The sequence below is a fragment of the Lepisosteus oculatus genome, chromosome 5 (assembly GCF_040954835.1).
Source record: "Lepisosteus oculatus isolate fLepOcu1 chromosome 5, fLepOcu1.hap2, whole genome shotgun sequence".
Lineage (NCBI taxonomy): Eukaryota > Metazoa > Chordata > Actinopteri > Semionotiformes > Lepisosteidae > Lepisosteus > Lepisosteus oculatus.
The window spans coordinates 54,645,445-54,663,372 of NC_090700.1; the positions used below are offsets into that span (position 1 = coordinate 54,645,445).

Sequence of the window (17,928 nt, forward strand, 5' to 3'; positions counted from 1 at the left end):
ACAGAGAAAATTGCTGTATTGTATTGTATTGAACCAGGGGTCCCGAACTCTAAGTCCTCTTCTCTAGAAAGTCATAGATTTAACCATTGAATCATTATTTTATGTCATTATTTAATGTTGGTAGATATATAAAGATGTAAAGATTTATTTATTATAATCAATTAAGCAGGTCATGTGTTAAATGCACTAATTGAGATTATTTGGAAGTAAACTGAATACCGTTCAGTCCTCAAAGAGATAATTACTAGCTTAATAATAATTATTTGCATTTATACAGGGCTTTTCATTCCAAAGGATCCCAAGTAATAGAGAATTTAGGACTTAGCATAGGATTGTTAATGACCATGTAGCCAAGACCTCATTTTAACAGCTTATCTGAAGGTGAGCACCTCCTATAGCTCTGTGTTCCTATCCATGCGCTTTGGCTTGGATAGTCTGTTCCAGAGGGGAGTCTACCAGCACCACTAATGGCAGTAAAATGGTTTTCCTGAGAAGTCTCACCCTTGAATGGGTGAATGCTCGACAACTTAACTTTAAAATAACTGTACCTGTTGCCGAAATGCAAGCACTTCTACACTGGCTTCTCTCATCCAACCCACACTCACACTTCTGTGGGTGTCTTATATACCCTTTTGTGCAAGGTCAAGGTGCACTTTCAGCCCTATGCACATGTGTACAGACCACTGGTGCTGTTCTTCATTTCTGCAGACGGTTGCTGATGACCACTGGTGGCCAGTATTCTGGAGCTGCAGCCTTGCCTTCCTGTACAAACTCAGTGTAGGGTAATGGGGGCAATGGTCAAGTGAGCTGTAAACTCACAGTGCTCGTTTGCATGTGCGTGTGTATGTGCACAGATTTTGCATGTGTGACACACTATGGAGGATTATTTATTATCTAAGTGCATTAAGGCCTATTTACCAGCACCAGAGTCAATTTGTGTACTGATGTTAGTCCTGTCTAGAGTGAATGAATATCTAAAGAGTGTTCTTGCTGAGCTAATAGGCTTTGTTTGTTTACAAAAGCCTGAAATAAAAGGGGCTTAAGTGTCAATTAGTTTGCAGTTCTGCCTACTTGATCTTTTGCAAGCTAGGAGGAATTTAGAGCCTTTATTTGAAGTGTGATGGCTCCAATTTGCACATCCCTGTCAGGGTGACTGTTTTTTTTTATGTCTCACTAGGACTGCCACTTGGTCAAAGCAATAAGCAGAGCCTGCTAGTGCTGTGAGTGTCCTTGGTCAGGGGCTGTTGCTATGAAAATTGTTTAAAGACAGGAGTGGTAAGGGTTGAAATATCGTTCAGACAAATCTGTGGTGTTGTCTGAAGATTTTAATTCATAGTAATTTGTGGTTAAAACATGCCCCCGTATTTTGATTTGACTGTTGTAATGTGCTGTGATAGAGAATGATATCAACAGAGTGATAAAGCGTGCCCTGTAGTGACTTGGGAAACTGCAGTGCTGAGGCCCCAGGCGATGGCTGTTCAGATTCACTAAATTAGATAGACTGGACAGTCTAATCACCCAGCATGTGGTCCCAATTTTGAATGAAGACTGTGTGCATTGATTTAATGAGCGTGAGATTAAAATCTCATTTTCTAAAATATAATTTAATCTTCAGTAAAACTATGGATGCACAGTGAGTACTTTGCGAGTGAATTTTGTTGTTTTCAACTCTTATTTTGGCAATAGCGCCTAACAATGGAGGAAAAAAAATCTGACGCATCGTCTGAAGGATTTTACCCCAGCGAAGTGAAATGTAAACAAAACATAACGAATTGGTATGACTTGCTTATACTTATGAAATTGTAGCCAACAATAGTGGAAAAGTAAAAGGGTACAGTGTCAAAGCTAATATTTTAAGAACACAATAAAATTGAGAGCTCTAGATGTGAGTAAATTTGGGGAAGAGAAAATAATATTCTTTCATGTATTCAATGTATCATTTGTTATTTAAATATTATTTTGAACTAATGGAAGAAAAGTGAGACTTGTAGAAGATCAATTTGTGGTTGTAAACCTTTGTGTTAAATCCCACACAGTAAATGTATTTTAATGTAAGGAATTGCAAGCCAACCACGATATAGTACAGGTTTCAATTATTTTATTTTTTAATCATCCTTAGTAATAAAATAAATAAACTTTAAATACAAGACAATAAATACATAAATAAAGTACTTTGGGATTCATTTCACAGCTGGAAGTGTCTCACAGTTCGTACCCAGGCTGTTTCTAAAGGAAGGTGTTGCTGCTGTGTGCTTCACAGTGCATGTGCAAAGTCTTAGTTCTCAAAGACTGCAGGCTCCAGGTAGCAACAGCTGCTGTGGTGCTGACCAGTAATCTGCAGACAGGCCCTTGGTCAGGCTGTAATGACCACTGGAAGGCTGCAAAGAAAGAGCAGAGAAAATGTTAATTCATAATGCCTCACAACAAGAGCACGGTCATTATAAGGAGGAGTTCATAATCAGAGTTGTTTCTATGCAAACTTTATGTTTTCTTCAATCTTTAAACGTTGCAAATGTGTAAAATTGTCTTTCTCAATATTACTTTTGTCTAGATTAGGGATATTTATGTTTTTCTCATGCTGAAACCTGTTTATTTGCCTCGTTCTCTTCTATGTACAAATGATTTTAAAACTATATGCCGGAGATATCCCATCTAAATTTATTGAAGGCTAATTTAAATATTATATATGAATATTCTAGTGAATTCATTCATTTAAGACACTGGATGGCATTGCTTAGATTGCAGCTGTGCACAGATGTGCATTTTATTCTTAATGCATATATATATTGTGGTCACATACCTGCCATGACTGCATTGTGCTTGAAGGCTCAGCTGATGTCACTGGAAATTGAGAATTCATATGAACATGCTCTGCCTGAAATATGGCATCAGAGTCCTCCTGGATGCTGATCTGCATGTTGTCCTGTGGAACAGAGGGAGACAGGGATACATCTTTCTGGGTTCTCTGGGCCAGCGCCTCCTCGCTGAGCCCCAGCTGCGCCGACAGGTGGGAGATGTAGCGGATGGTGAGGCGCAGGGTCTCGATCTTGGTCAGGGTCTGTCCCGCCGGAGCCACTGAAGGGGGCAGGTAGGTCCTGAGGTTGTGAAGGGCCTTGGTCAGGTCTCTCATCCTCAGTTTCTCTCTCTCGCTGGCGCTCTGGCGTTTCTTCCCAGGATACTTTGACCTGGATCTCCTCTTGGCCTGGACAGGGTCGGGACTCTGTGCCGGGGCAGCAGTGGTGCTCAGGAGGAGCTGGAGGTCTCTGGGCTCCTGCCTCGCTGCAGGCTGCGGAGGTGGGGGAGAGAAACAGCAGGAGTCGATGGAGGAGGCCGGGGACAGGCTGCCGGTAGCGCTGTAGTAGCCCGAGTCCGACACGGAGCAGATTTGCTCCAGCAGAGCATCGCAGCCGAAGAGTGGCTCGTCCACGTGGAGCAGGAGCTGGGAGAGAGAGGCGTCCATGTCTGCAGGTTTTCTTCTGGAGGAAAGGTTGTGTCACTGGCAGTGCGGCGAGTTCACTGAGGAAGGCTGTGCTGCTCCTCCATTTATCCTGGACAGCAAGGTGTGAGGTCACACCTTCACCGGCCTCATCAGGACATCAAAGCCCCAGAGGGGTGAACGCGGAGAAGGCAGGGGGTCTCTGGCACAGAGGGTCTGGGAATCGGTCTGTTCTTCCACTTCACCCACAGGAGAAAGGGGTACTCACCAAATCAGAATGAGCGAAAAAGCATAACAATAAAATAAATAGAAATGTGATTCTCATTTTCAAATTCCTTTCAGTTTCATAGTATGGAATATTTAAAATATACTACCCCACCCCCCAAGACCATGCAGAATCAATATTCTCTTGAAGGTAATAAAACAACTCAACTTTCCGTTCTGCGCTCACAGGGATAACTTTTTGTGATATTCAATCGAAAATGGAAATGAAGAATGAAAAATACTCAGATGGTATCATTGATATTGATATGTAAGAATAAACAGATCAGTCAAGTGAGTAGGCAGTGTACAGTAGGTACTTTCAGCCAGTATCACCACTCAGCTCCCTGCCTTTCTTGTTCAATTTCCTGATATTACACGCATTAGGACATTTCTCATGGGATTAAAATTAGCTTGTACTACTATACTTTTGGGTTTATTATATATTTATAGAAGACCCATTTATTCATGCTTATTATTTATATATACAGTACTCTTTTAAAAAAAAAGTCTTCATTAAAACCTTGCAAATATAGGACTTTAAAATAATTTAAGACTGAATAATTAAATAATAATTAACGTATTCGTTTTTTTAAACACTGAAAAGCAAGGTTACCTGTATGCAGAAGCATTCGTTTACACTACTAATCTAGGTAACACAAACTGTGCTCCATCAAATACAATGATGGACAGCGTAGTATGACCATGGGGAGATCGAACACTTCGCGGTTTTTATTTCACAACAGCAATGGTGTGTTTCCATTACACACTCGTTGCCAACCATTCCTCTGGTGTGGAATGTAAAACGTTCATAGCCAGGTACGAATGGCTCCCTGATGAGCACTTTAAAGCTTCCTGCGTGTGTCAAATAGGAAATTAGACGGCCGCGCTTTGATCACCGGGTCGGATGTTCGCGTTGACCTAGAGACAGAGACAGTCGCTGTGTGAGGGGTATTACAGCCGATCACAGCTGCAATCCGCAAACAGACTTGGCATCCTGAGGGCCACCGAGTGCTAGCTACAGAAAAGCAGTCTACCGTGCGCATCTAAGTCATACGGAAAAGGCATCACTGTGTCCGCAGGAACACGTTTTTAAGAAACACGCCAGAAACACAGAAACCAAGAAGTCAAAGCTTCACAAAGCTACATATCGCATTAAATGAAAAAAAATAAAGAAATCAATTCACGCTCACTCTGCAAAAAAGTTTAACTTTATATAATATTTAAACTTGAACTAATTTAAATTTCAGATACATTTCCAAACGCACGGAATGCCGTGCTTCAAACTAACCAAATCAAAATACTGCGTAATTGTTATCTGTTGACACTCAGTACCATTTTTGACATATGCAGAATTTGTCAACAATCAACAATGTTCTGTATTTTCTGTGGTTCGTTTTCATCATTTTAAAGTAAAATAGGTTTCCTAGTTTCTACACTTTTATTAAGAAAAACAATAGCTGTCAAAATGACGATTTCTTTACTCCATTTTTGTTCGTATTGAGATTACTGAAATAGACGTGCGCTGAGACTCACACGGTACACTGCTCCGCTGCCCCGATTCTCTCCGTGTTTCATACCCCGGTGTCGCGAATCCTGCTGGAGCTAAAGCAGTGTTTCGTGTTTTGCGTTCTGTGAAGTATTGTTGCCGTTTTACAATCATGAAACAGTGGGATATTATACATAAACACGCAATAGCTTACTCCCATTTTAGGCTTAAGAAAAGGTGAAGATTAAACTAAATCATCATTGAAACTGATCATCAGTACTGGACCTATTAGAACTTAGCGAACAACATCTTTTCTTTCAACCAACGAGGAAGAAGATACATGATATAAAAATGTGTCACAGAAAGTTCCGAACCGGGGTAAGGACGGTGATCGCCTTAGTGATTTGAGAAGAGGAGCGTGATAGTTACCGCTGAGGAACAGACAATATACAGTATATTTGGTGTTTTAAACCAGTTTTTATCATAAAACTGTATGCTTAACCTCAAGCATACACCACTTTTAAAACCAAACATGAAAATGTTATGTAGAGAAAAAGCCGGGACAAAATTACTAGAATAAAGAAATTCATTTATATTAAGATAAGTTATTTTCTCCTTTGTTGGCAGGGTATAGAGTACGCACGTGTTTATGTTGGGTTTTTTTTTACCTCAAAGGGCTACCATCTTCTAAGGGGGTGAGTTTACCGTAATTGATTTTTAATTGTGTCTATTATAGGAGCAATTGAGCACTAATTTCCCTGTTTGAACTCTGGACTTGCAATTACTCTAGAGTGGGCAGTGCGCTCACATGGAGCAGTCTGGACGGTGTTTATTGGGGAATACACAATTTGTATTTTACATTCACAGTCATCAATACAAAATACACTATACAGTATACAGTATGTATAATGTGTAGAGTATATAAAATACATCAATTAGAGAAATAAAGTAATTATATGGCATAATTCTGAAAGGAATAGAGATTAGTACAGTACTGTAGCCCTACATTGTTTATTGTGTAAATCTCTGTCTGCTAGTGCCCTTTTCATGCTTGTGTAGTCAGTGAATGGATTTGCCAAGAGTACTACTCTTCCTTAAAGTACTGTGTGCCATCGAGCTGGACTGTGGTGCTCAGATCTAGAAAATATGCCGATATGTGCTAGGATAGCAAAGCCCAAAAAACATGTCTCTATAGCTTGTTCCATACTCCTACCACCCTTTGTATAAAGTCGTGCCCCCTGTCCTCAGTTTTAAAAGCATTTTCCCAGAGCTTCCCTTTGTGTTTCACTGTTGATTATGAAGAAGTCCAGTGGGTTGACTGTCAGTGCCTTTGGAGATTTTAAATACTTGATTCACTGAATCAAGTCCCCTTATAGTATTCTCTTTTCAAGACTAAACATCCTATCATTTGTCATATATATCACATATACAATTGGATCATATCTAATAGTCATATATTAAAATTGTACCATTTATACAAATAGAGTTGTCTGCAAGCTTCTGTACTGTACCAGAATTTAGATCATTTATAAAAAATCAGGAAGAGTACTAGTTGCAGTAGTTTAGTAACCTTTTGAAAAAAATTAATATGTCATATGACATACTTTGTTTGTATCCATTATGTCTGTTCCCCTTTAAAGACCTTTAACATGTTGGTTAAGCAACATCCACCTTTTATAAATCCAGGTGACTATATCACTTAGAATCATATTGCTTTGCATTTCGTTTTTGTTTCCAAAACCTTGCACTTCCAAGTTCTAACATTTCACCAGAGTTCATTTTACCTGATACGATTAAAGCAAATTTCTACCTTAGAGCGTAGATTCCATTCAGCTTAGGTCGTGAAACATCCCAAAAACGTTTAAGACATTTAATGGTTGAGATATGTTAGATGAAAATAATCAAATCCGACAAAGCTGAAACTGTAGAATATTGGGGATTTGCGCTGTGTCAGCCCTTTGTTGGTGAAACGTGAGCCCATGAAGCTGTGATTAGACGCTGGGGTTTGGGGCAACAGGAGCTCAGGAAAGGGGGAGCTGGGTCTGTTTGTGCTCCCTGCGATTTTCTAGGCTCTCTGATCTAATATCTGTTTCCTGCCGATGTCAGGAGTCACACCTCTGGAGGATGTGTTTGTACAAGTGCCCCAGGTGCCAACTCAGCAAGCCCGAATCAACCGTTCAGCTGCGTGCAGCCGTTTGAGTTGTTTGTTAAGGAAGGATCGTGAATGCTAAATGACACAAATCCCTAGCAGAAGGGTTTTTTTATCTCCAAAAATACAGGACTGCAGTTAAAATAAGTTACGACACAAAATAGACATATCTGCTGTGCTGTTTTGACTAATGCACTATGTGCTATGCGGACAAAAAGAAAACGTTTTGATGTGATTTGAGTGAAAACAAAAACTTATTTATCCTAGTCGGGGCTGCTTTGCTAAATTGACAAGGCATATATTGCATACAGTACTGTATGTGTGTATAATACAGATAATTCTATGACTTGCGATTTAGTGGCAACATTTGCAGAGGGAAAAATAATATCTAAAGATAAAAGCACATTCATAAGACGGTGAATCTAGTTGTCAGATTTACCAGTGTGAAAAAGATAACTGTTATAAAATGACAGAACTAAAAAAGACACTTGTTTCTGGCAGAGTTTCGTGTGTTTAAAGCTTCACGGCGTGATAAAAAAGAACCGCTGACTTTGCAAATAGTCCAGAAAAAAAGGCTGGTTTTAATAAGTGAAGTTATGAAGTCATTAAACCATTTTGCGCTGTAGCTCACTTAAACATTTTCTGTTCTTTGGGTGCGCTGTGAGAAGAGAAAGAAAGATTTGTCTGTCGGAATGTTTTCGCTTGTGTTTGAAAGCAAAATAACACGCCGGTAGTGGTAGTGGGACAAACCGGGATTTGAGCTGCAGCTCGTCTGGGTGAGAGAAGGACGACCAGCCAGGGGGACGCGCTCCTTCTCTGGCTGCATGAGAGATGAGGCAGGTCGGGCTGCACGGCCGGAGAGGAGCAGGGGGAGGGATATTTCAAATATTTATTTCTAACTAGGCAGGGGGAACTGGTCGAGACTAGCGTTTGACACTCTCCGGAGCCTGTGACTCCAAATAGTGAATAAAGCCGTGCATGAAAAAAAGAGATTAAGGAAAAGCAAAAATATAAATGCTATGTTAAAGACAAGTATTCAGAATATACTTTTTATTATATAATACAATATATACATGATATTTAGTATACTTAGAAAAATAAATAAAGAAGCAGACAATTTATAATAAATAGGAATGATTGTGGTACCATGTATCACACGGTGTTCATTTTAAAAAGCTAATAAATTAGACATAACAATTCATAAACAAATGACGTTTTTGAAGGTTGAGGCTCCAATACACTTCATTTTCAATTAGAATTTCAAACAGTTTTCATAAGAAGAACGTGGTGTCCGGCTGGGTGTCGATATAGCCTGTGTCATTGTAGATCTGGAACATAAACAACAAAGGAACGTTAACGAAATGCGGCGCTTTGCATACACAACATTATGGGCTGATGTAAAAACTAGCCAATTTTAAAATTAAAATTTCTCTAGACCTCAGCAACATTTTGAAAAACATTTTTTTTCTAATGATTTACAACAGTTTAATGTTTTACGTCTCCTTCAGCACTGAAGTATATTGCTACAACTATTATTTTTTTCAACTTTGACTAATAAGTCCCCAGTAGCTTTAAAAAAAAACATATTCCAGTAAATAAAATGTGTATTATTAAATACGTGTTGTGGTATGTAATATTGTATCATGAACATGGTGGCATCTTTAACATAAATGTTTGCAATCGTTACTTAGAAGATTCTTCACATACCTGATATGACGGCATGTCTTGAAAGCAGAGGGCTGACAAGGGTGAGCCTGTGTCCATGTCGAGTTTGCTATTCAGGCCTGTGGACTCAGGTATGCAGAACTGCTGCATATTGTCTTGGGGAGACCTCTGTGCTTCCTCTGGCACCCAGTGTGCTGGCATGGAGCTGTACTGGTAGCACCCGGGGAAGGCTGGGGCAGTGAGGCACCCTGGGGTGTCCAGCTCCCCTCTCTGGGCCAGCCCCTCCTCGCTGAGCCCCAGCTGCGCCGACAGGTGGGAGATGTAGCGGATGGTGAGGCGCAGGGTCTCGATCTTGGTCAGGGTCTGTCCCGCCGGAGCCACTGAAGGGGGCAGGTAGGTCCTGAGGTTGTGAAGGGCCTTGGTCAGGTCTCTCATCCTCAGCTTCTCTCTCTCGCTGGCGCTCTGGCGTTTCTTCCCAGGATACTTTGACCTGGATCTCCTCTTGGCCTGGACAGGGTCGGGACTCTGTGCCGGGGCAGCAGTGGTGCTCAGGAGGAGCTGGAGGTCTCTGGGCTCCTGCCTCGCTGCAGACTGCGGAGGTGGGGGAGAGAAACAGCAGGAGTCGATGGAGGAGGCCGGGGACAGGCTGCCGGTAGCGCTGTAGTAGCCCGAGTCCGACACGGAGCAGATTTGCTCCAGCAGAGCATCGCAGCCGAAGAGTGGCTCGTCCCCGTGGAGCAGGAGCTGGGAGAGAGAGGCGTCCATGTCTGCAGGTTTTCTTCTGGAGGAAAGGTTGTGTCACTGGCAGTGCGGCGAGTTCACTGAGGAAGGCTGTGCTGCTCCTCCATTTATCCTGGACAGCAAGGTGTGAGGTCACACCTTCACCGGCCTCATCAGGACATCAAAGCCCCAGAGGGGTGAACGCGGAGAAGGCAGGGGGTCTCTGGGAAAGACTGCTTTAGCCAGGGTGCGAGACGACAGCTACCATGAGGAAACGAAGACAGGGTTATGACAAGAAATCTGCAGAGGTGGAGATTCAGATAGCTTTGAGCAGCTTTATACGTCCTCCTTATTTTTTATATTAAATAATCAAAAAAATATTATTTACAACCGAAGAAGTCTCCACAACCAAAATGCTGGGTTTCTTTCTTCTCTTTTCAGCATGTAATAAAGTTTTACTTGTTCCTAAATAATATAATGTATAGTAACATAATAATGCTAAACCAAGCTCAAGATATTTAAGACATTTACATGTATCCTTTTGCTGCTCCAGTAATTGTATCACTCCAATTTTAATACTCGTCCCCTGTCAACGCCTTGTATTTCCTGTTGGTACCCTGAGACTCCTGTCCGTACCCTGGGTCTCCTGTCGGTACATTGTGTATCCTCTCTGTTTTTGCCTCTGTTGTCTGTGTATCTCTTGGGCAGAATTTCTATCTTTCTCCCCCTTTTCCACGCAGGTTAAGATATTTTGTAGTTTTGCTGCAGATCCTTGCCCCAAGTCTCCTGGTGTCCATCTCCCAGGATTCCTTGTGCTGGGGAGAGCTGAGACTTGGCGCGTCGCCGGGCGCTCTCTGCCATGTGCTGTGTCGCACTGACTCTCCTTCATATCGTGCAGATGGCATCCCGGAAAAGCCACTGATTTGGTTTGTTTTTGTCTTATGTTTTATGGATAGCATTTTTGCAATTGTATTACAACTCAGGTCTTTTGTAAATCAATTTGTTTTATATAGTGAAATCCAGTCACACATAATGAGTTATAAGTTAGTAAATAATAAGAAGCTAGCATGCCAGTAATAAGGAACTAATGGTGGAGCAGTGGTGGTTGTATTGTGTGGTGATTATACGTTAAACTGTCGTATTTTTAAATTAAGAAGTTCTGTTCTCAAAATAAAACACAGAAGTTAATGATGTAAACTATTTTTGAGGAGAAATATATATGTAATGCAGGTCAGGAAAGGTACTGTATCAATATTTTGTTAACCCCTGAAATGATCTCGCATGCTTCACACACGAACACCACAGTCTGAAGTCACACTTGTGGAGATGAAGTGTGCCGTCTGTGACGTGTGAAGAGCTCTCACTTGCCAGTGTTTAGACAAGTGCCTCAGCCTCAGTGTTGTCTTGGGAAACACAGAGAGGGGCTTCAAGTGACTTCATTACACTGGTGATGCTCCAGTAAGCCTGTTTCCAGTAAGCCTGTGAAATGTGTAATTCACCGAATGTCAGTTTTCTGTGTTAATACAGATGTGGCACCACAGTCTTTAATATTATGTCCAAAACCTGTTATTATAGACTAATGTATCTAGAATTGGGAATCCGGGATTTTTATGCAAAAGTATATGCATAACACTACACTACTACTGTTACACTACTGTTAACATTTCCGTTCTGCTGGAAGAGCATGCTTTTGTGGAATGAAAGTAGCCAAGGCTCTTTATTTTGATCATGCTGGAAAACATTTCCTAAATAGAATTAGGAAATATTTGAAATAATGTTTACAGCCCTTTTAATGCTTTAGATCTGTCATAGTAGTGTAAGCGTCGCAATATTACATTTAATTTTAATATTTGCCTTGCAATAATGCATTTACTTTTGCAGTGTTTCTGTGTATATAAAGACCTTGCATCTCTTAATTTGCAAGCTGTAAGTAGGAATAGGATGCTAAATGTCCTGTAGCATGTAGCATGGGGGGGTTTCAGAAACATTTAGAAGGAAGAAAAGCGCTGTAGTGAATGATGTGTGAATGTAGTGCAGTGGAATAGATTGGCCTCATTGTGTGAAAGATCAGGCTGTGAGCCTGCGATTTCCTGGTTGAAGGAGCTGGAAGAAGGTGCTCATGGTGATCCAAGATCAAGGGCAGGAGACACTACGCGTTGGAAGGTCGTCTGGAACTCTCTCTTTAAATGTCCCATCTCAGGATTTATTTGTTGGCAGGTATGTTTCAAACAGCAGTACACCTTCACATCCGGGAGTCAAGGTGTTAAAGCAGAGCAGACATTTCAGTGCGAATTCCTTTAGCAGCCTGATGTTTCCTGTAAGGGTTAAACTCAGGGTGGTATCTCTAATTCTAGCCAATCACTTTTTAAAAACCAGGTTTAAAAATATCATCTAGGAAAAGTAACAAGAAATAGTAAATAATATTGAATTCTGAACTTTCCTGCTCTCTGGCCTCTTCTGTTTAATGTCTCCCTAGTTCTTCTCATCCCTGGTGTTTTGATCTTTCATACACTGGTTGATTAAACTTAGAGCAGTGACTGGAGGGACACTGGAGGTGTGTCTGCAGGTTTTCTAGGTCTCTTTACAGCAGTAGCAGCTGAAGAGCTGGGAGAAGTGGTTAAATTGCCTTAGTTAAGCCAGTAAAGAGCCAACTGAGATTGTTAGGAGACAGATTAGACGTCCAGACAGAGTTGCTCTCCAGGAACAGGACTGGACACCTCTGGTTTAATTTGTCTCATAGGCCACTGCATGAGGTCTAGTCAGTGACCATTTAACATCCAGATGAAGATTGCTTCCAATCCTCTCTGCCACCTCTGTATTTGGTATGTACCTAGTACCTACACATCAAAGCATTGTGGAAGCATGGTACAAACTACCTAGCCATGTTGTTGAAGCTGATACCCTGGTTTCTGCTGATGAGATTGTTGATCCCCATGCCTTAACTTTCAGGCATGGCATCTGCTAGCAGGTCCAACAGCAGCGGAAAATCTATTTTATGGGGCTGGGTGGAACATCAGATTCCACTAAAACGAATCGGGTTTCATACATTTACAGAGGTTGTTCTCCTAGAAAAAAGTACATTTCCCACTATTTGTGCTAGAGCAAAAATAAGAAGATATGATTATTGTATTGAATTTTAACAGAAATGCTGTCCGTGTAATTTTAGTCCTGAAATATTTACCCTTTTCATAGCAAAAATTGTTTTTTAATTCCACAGGAGGTGGAGAAACCTGAATAGTATATTGCTCAAGAGATCTTGCCCGTCAAGATAATATTTTGACTAAAATCAAAACGTTTTTGTGATCTTAGCTGTTTTGTTTTTGGAGGTGCTATGTAGCACCTCTGTCATCCAAAACAGAGGCAGCGGGTTACACAGGGGTTGGGGTAGGTCAGTAGGTAATGTTCCCACAGAAGAGAGTGTGATATTTTACCCCTGATTCTAAGCAGTGGAGATCAACAGTAATGGAACTTAACCTTCCGTGGTTGTTTAACAGTAGTCTGATCCCACACGTTGAATCTTGCTTTTTTAAGGAGAAATATCATGGTTACCATGAGGTAGCATGATGTCTGCTTAAATGTTAAATATTATTTGATCAATTTCACAACAACCCTTAGAAATGTCTGCTAGAAAGTAAAACTGGAAATGTTTTCCCCCAAAATCATGCAGACTGTTTTCCTTACCCATGCTGTTTCATGTTTTACAATATCATACTGAAGATGACAAATTGATCTGTAGTAAAAAAAACGTTGCAAATTTTATATATAAAAATCTAGCTTTTAGAAAATGATTTGTCTTTTGATGATTACAGTAAGACGCCCAAAGGTTTTTCATCATCACTATCATCACTGTCATTCTTTTTCTTATTATTCCTTATTATTATTATTATTATTATTATTATTATTATTATTATTATTATTATTCCTGGAAGGGTACGGAAATGTATAGTTTATAGTTTGATTTGAATGTCTATGCTGCAGGACAGCACAAGAAAGATAAAAGTAATGTCAACTTTGATTTCTGTCCTCTGCAAATGGCATAACATAAAATAAAACTTTTTTTCTTCAAAGCCATCCTTGATGTAAGCTTATTTTAAGTTTAAGAGTTTTCAAACCTATTAAAGATTTTAATAAAAAGTCTGGTGCTTTGCTTCCTGGAGTGCATTTTGTGACAGAAGATACAGCCTTGTCTCAAAGAACAGGGTGTTGGCCTGGAGCAGACACCTTGGTGTCTGATACTTCAAGTTATCCTTGGCTGATACTTAAGTAAAAATAAACTACATTGTCACTCAAATCTTTGAATAACCAACATGAAGGTCAATAAATGATAGAAGTACAGATGTGGAAATAGTTAAACAGGCTGCTTTTAATAAAAATATATTATTTTCATTACTCATTTTTCGTTTTTCCCTAGAAGGGTGTGAAGTGACACCTCCGTGTTGCAATCCCTTGTTTTTTAAGGGGTGGGGGCGAAGGTCAATCGGTAATGTTCCCATGAGACAGTTTATTACTTCATGGAAGGGCTTCTGGGAAGGAAACATCCCAGGTGTTGATTCTCTTTTTATGGCAAAGGAAAGTTCAGTTTTGAGAATTAAAAAAGCAAAGAGAATATATTTTCTCTTTTTTTAACTAGTCTATTCAATTTATTTTTGTTGACACCTTTACTTTTCATTAGAATTGAAAGCTACTGTATCACAGTATTACACTTCAAATGTTCAGGTCTGTACTAAATATTGAGAATGTTTACTGTAAGGGAAACTATCTTTTTAATGATAATGAGCCCGTATTTTAAATAATTGGAATCACATTTATTTTGTGCACCAATAAAACTGTCATTGAGGCAGATTTCTTCAGTGAAATATGCTCTGGCTTAATGGTACTTCACAGGAAAGTGCCAGATTTTCACTTTGTCCCCTGTCACTTTAGATGCTTGAAGAGGAAGCTCTCATTAAATGTCTAATGTATCTGTCTCTACAGGTTTTATACAGCCTTTTAGAACAGCGAGGGGGGTCACCTGGCTGCAGAGAAACTGTGCATCTTGAAAACAGAAAAGGATTTTAAAGTTGCTCTGAACGGAAAGTAACCATTAGCTTTAAATATTTATTTTCCCATTAAACATTTATTTGAAATCTTAGTCAGCATTTAAAAAAGGCCTGAAGGTGGTCTGCTGTTCTTGGACTGATGGATGTCCAACTGTGCCAGTTTAATTTAGAGAATGAAGGAGATGTTTTTAATTTAGAATTAGAAAAAAATATATTAAAGAAAACTATTTTTTGAAGAAGGTGGCACAATGGCATGGTGGCCTTTGCTCTTGGCTTCTGGGTTTAATTCCAAGCTGAGAAGTCTTCTGTGTGGAGCTCGCATGTTCACTACCATGCTTACTTGTAATTTATACAAGTGCTCTGGTTTCTTCCACTCTCCAAAGACAATGCTGTCTAGGTTAAGTGGCTAATCTCCAGATAGTGTTCATCTGTGTGCTTGTGTGTGTATCCTGCCATGGCCTGGAGTCCTGTCCAAGGTCTAGCACCTCCTTGTGTCCTGTGCTACAGGTTTTCATGAGGAATAAACAGCTTCCTGACCATGGATGGAAGTGTGGGAAAATGTTCATTTTAAGGCATCCATTTAACCAAAGTTTAGTACTTATTAATTTCTGATCTAGAAGTTCAAAAGCGTGTTCTGTTTGAACATAGTTGTTCATGAGTCTGGTGTCCTCCTTAATAACAGAAGAGGCTTGCACTGAGTATTTGGTTGCAAAAAATTGAGATTAGGAAATGTACAGATTTTAATTTAAGAAATCTAAAATAAATTTCTGTGAATAACAAAAATAAAAGTTGGAAAAGTTTTAAGCTACAGGTATTCAGGGCATGAAAATGTGACAAACGGGAGTCTGGCAGTGATATAAAGTCTCTAGACTTAAGTTTTGTTTGCATCCAAGAGATCCAGATCCAGTTAGATGGACACAAGGTTTTTGATTATTTTACTAGACCCTTATTTTACTAATTTAAAAGACCTGCATCTTTATCAGTGTCTTAAAGGTTTTCTATCAGGCTCTTGTCAATACTTCATCAGTGTATTACACTTTCCATTTGCACATCAAATACAGTCCACACACTGATAAAACAAGCATTTATCTTTCCTTACATTTCTAACACTGCAGTGTTTCTGTTTGCTCGCATATCTAGCTTCTAACACATTAGTGGATTATTGAGATAAGGGAAGATAAAGTCAGGTCTTTTAAAGGGATCATTTTCTCCAGACAGTTAGGTGTCAATGAACCGTCTTCATTCGCCTGGTGATCATTAACGAATCGGCTTTGTTTACCTCCAGCACTTCATACAGCACTGTGAGAAATGAGGGCAAAGCGATTTGCAGTGTCCTGAAGTCATTGTCAGATGTGTCCTAAAACTAGAGAAAGCAAGCAGCTGAGTAAAGTACATTTCAAGGAAAAAAGAGACATTATCCCCCTTTTCAGCTGAATTTTGTAGGTGACCTGTTTTGTTTTATTTATTAACATGGAATAAACAATATTATACAGAACTTTGTTAAAAAAGCTGTACTTTACAGTTTTTGAGCTTTCCTATGTAGGGCAGTGACCACAATCTTTTGTAACAGCGTTCATTGGTGTGTTTGTGCCAAGGACATAGAGAGCTGAAGTCTTCTTATTGGAAAAAAAAATTAAACATTTCTGAGAAGATGATCACATTGTTTTGAAAATGAAAACAACATATTCCACATGTTATGGAAGCATACAAAAGGAGCCTAAAGCACTCTTATGTTAACATCCTGCAAGAGACAACTTAATTGTTTTTGTCTTTATAGAGACTTAGCACCGTGATAAATGCTTTATGACTATGGTCCTCAGTATCATGTTAAACCCAGTGGTGGGACTTTGGACTTCAGTGAGAGAATATGTTTTTTATAACTAGTGGTTAATACACAACCTTGGTGTTGTATTCCAGCCTGGTAAATCATTGAAAATGAGGAGTAGTGGTTAGGGCTCTGGAGTCTGATCAGGAGGAGCAGGGTTCAGATCCTGGCAGTGATGCTGTTATTACACTCCTGGGCAGGGCACTTGACTTGGAATGGTTCAGGCAGTGCACTGCTGAATGATCGAGTCTCCAGACTGTATAGGTCTGTGCCAGTATGTAGTACACTTTAAAAACAGAACATGATAAAATACCAGAGTGAGATCACCGATGACACCAATTGCAACACATAGAGACACTTTAAACCTTGTTAAATACCTTGTCGTCATGTCCAGTGTACCCACTGTTTCAGCTTTCATCCAAGGTGATGTGATGCTCTGAGTCACACAGCCTGAAAGCTCTTTGTTACAGGTTCACGTCTCTGCTGGTTGCTGTACTTGTGCACCACCATGGAGTAGACTGTGCATCAGATAATACAGACAGGGAGATCCATGCACATCTCCTCAGAGCCTTCCTCTGTTTGAAAGATTTCTTACATGTACAGTACATTCTATCCAGAGATTGAATCATCAAGATTGTCCCGTGAGATAGACTGCTCCTGACCTTGTGTGTTACATCAACCTCTCTAAAAACACTTTATAATTTAGTTTTTATTATGCCGTTTGTCTTTTTCTTGCTTTATATATTTTTGGCAGAATACGTTTTCAGAAATAACGATAAAAGACTTGCAGATAACAAACTTATTACTGGCTTCTCTTCACCACTTAGCCGACCTGTTATCCTAGATGGACTAATATTAACAACACTTTTGGAGTTTGGGATACTCCGTTTTATTTGTTTTATATAATTAGTATTATTGTTCAAAATGGACTGGATGTTTTTACGTTAGGATAATGCACCACTTACCGTCTTGTCTCTAAACTGTGACATGGCCTTGCTGCCTTTCGCATTGCATTAGCATGTCGGTGTGAAGTTCTGTTATCAAGCCAAGGGCAAGAGTGCAATTAAGAGTGTAAAGACCTGAACTGACCACCTTTCCACTCGCGATCACTCCTTTCCGCAGTCGCGCCGGGGCGCTGCAGCTCTTGGCCAGTAGAGGCCCCTGTTTTACTTCTAGTCAGAAATATAAAACTATAAAGCATATACTCGTCCCAAGTTAGAGCGCTTTCTCGGAGGAGGAATTATGTTTGTCTTCCGCTAATACTATTGAATAGGGCTTACGTTGTGTTTTATTGTATGAGGTAAAGTATTTTTTTATTTTGAAATGAAAGCTTTATATAACAGA

At 39.9% G+C, this 17,928-nt stretch overlaps 2 protein-coding genes and 1 long non-coding RNA gene across 3 annotated transcripts; all 3 read right to left on the minus strand.

Moving 5' to 3' along the window:
* Positions 1-2,196: 2,196 nt before the first annotated feature.
* Positions 2,197-3,706, minus strand: LOC102691472 (mesogenin-1-like). Its single transcript, XM_015343471.2, has 2 exons — positions 2,801-3,706; positions 2,197-2,378 (listed from the first exon to the last, which is right to left on the minus strand). Exons 1-2 carry the CDS (start codon positions 3,458-3,460, stop codon positions 2,283-2,285), a joined length of 756 nt encoding a protein of 251 aa, XP_015198957.2. The 5' UTR covers positions 3,461-3,706; the 3' UTR covers positions 2,197-2,282.
* Positions 3,707-8,606: 4,900 nt separating this feature from the next.
* On the minus strand, positions 8,607-9,798 carry LOC102691671 (mesoderm posterior protein 2-like). Its single transcript, XM_006629001.3, has 2 exons — positions 9,043-9,798; positions 8,607-8,663 (listed from the first exon to the last, which is right to left on the minus strand). The coding sequence occupies exons 1-2, from the start codon at positions 9,763-9,765 to the stop codon at positions 8,607-8,609; spliced, it is 780 nt and encodes a 259-aa protein (XP_006629064.2). The 5' UTR covers positions 9,766-9,798.
* Positions 9,799-16,230: 6,432 nt separating this feature from the next.
* Positions 16,231-17,627, minus strand: LOC107076940 (uncharacterized). Its single transcript, XR_001478059.2, has 3 exons — positions 17,550-17,627; positions 16,962-17,159; positions 16,231-16,870 (listed from the first exon to the last, which is right to left on the minus strand). It is a non-coding gene; the product is annotated as an uncharacterized lncRNA (long non-coding RNA).
* Between the last annotated feature and the right edge of the window lie 301 nt (positions 17,628-17,928).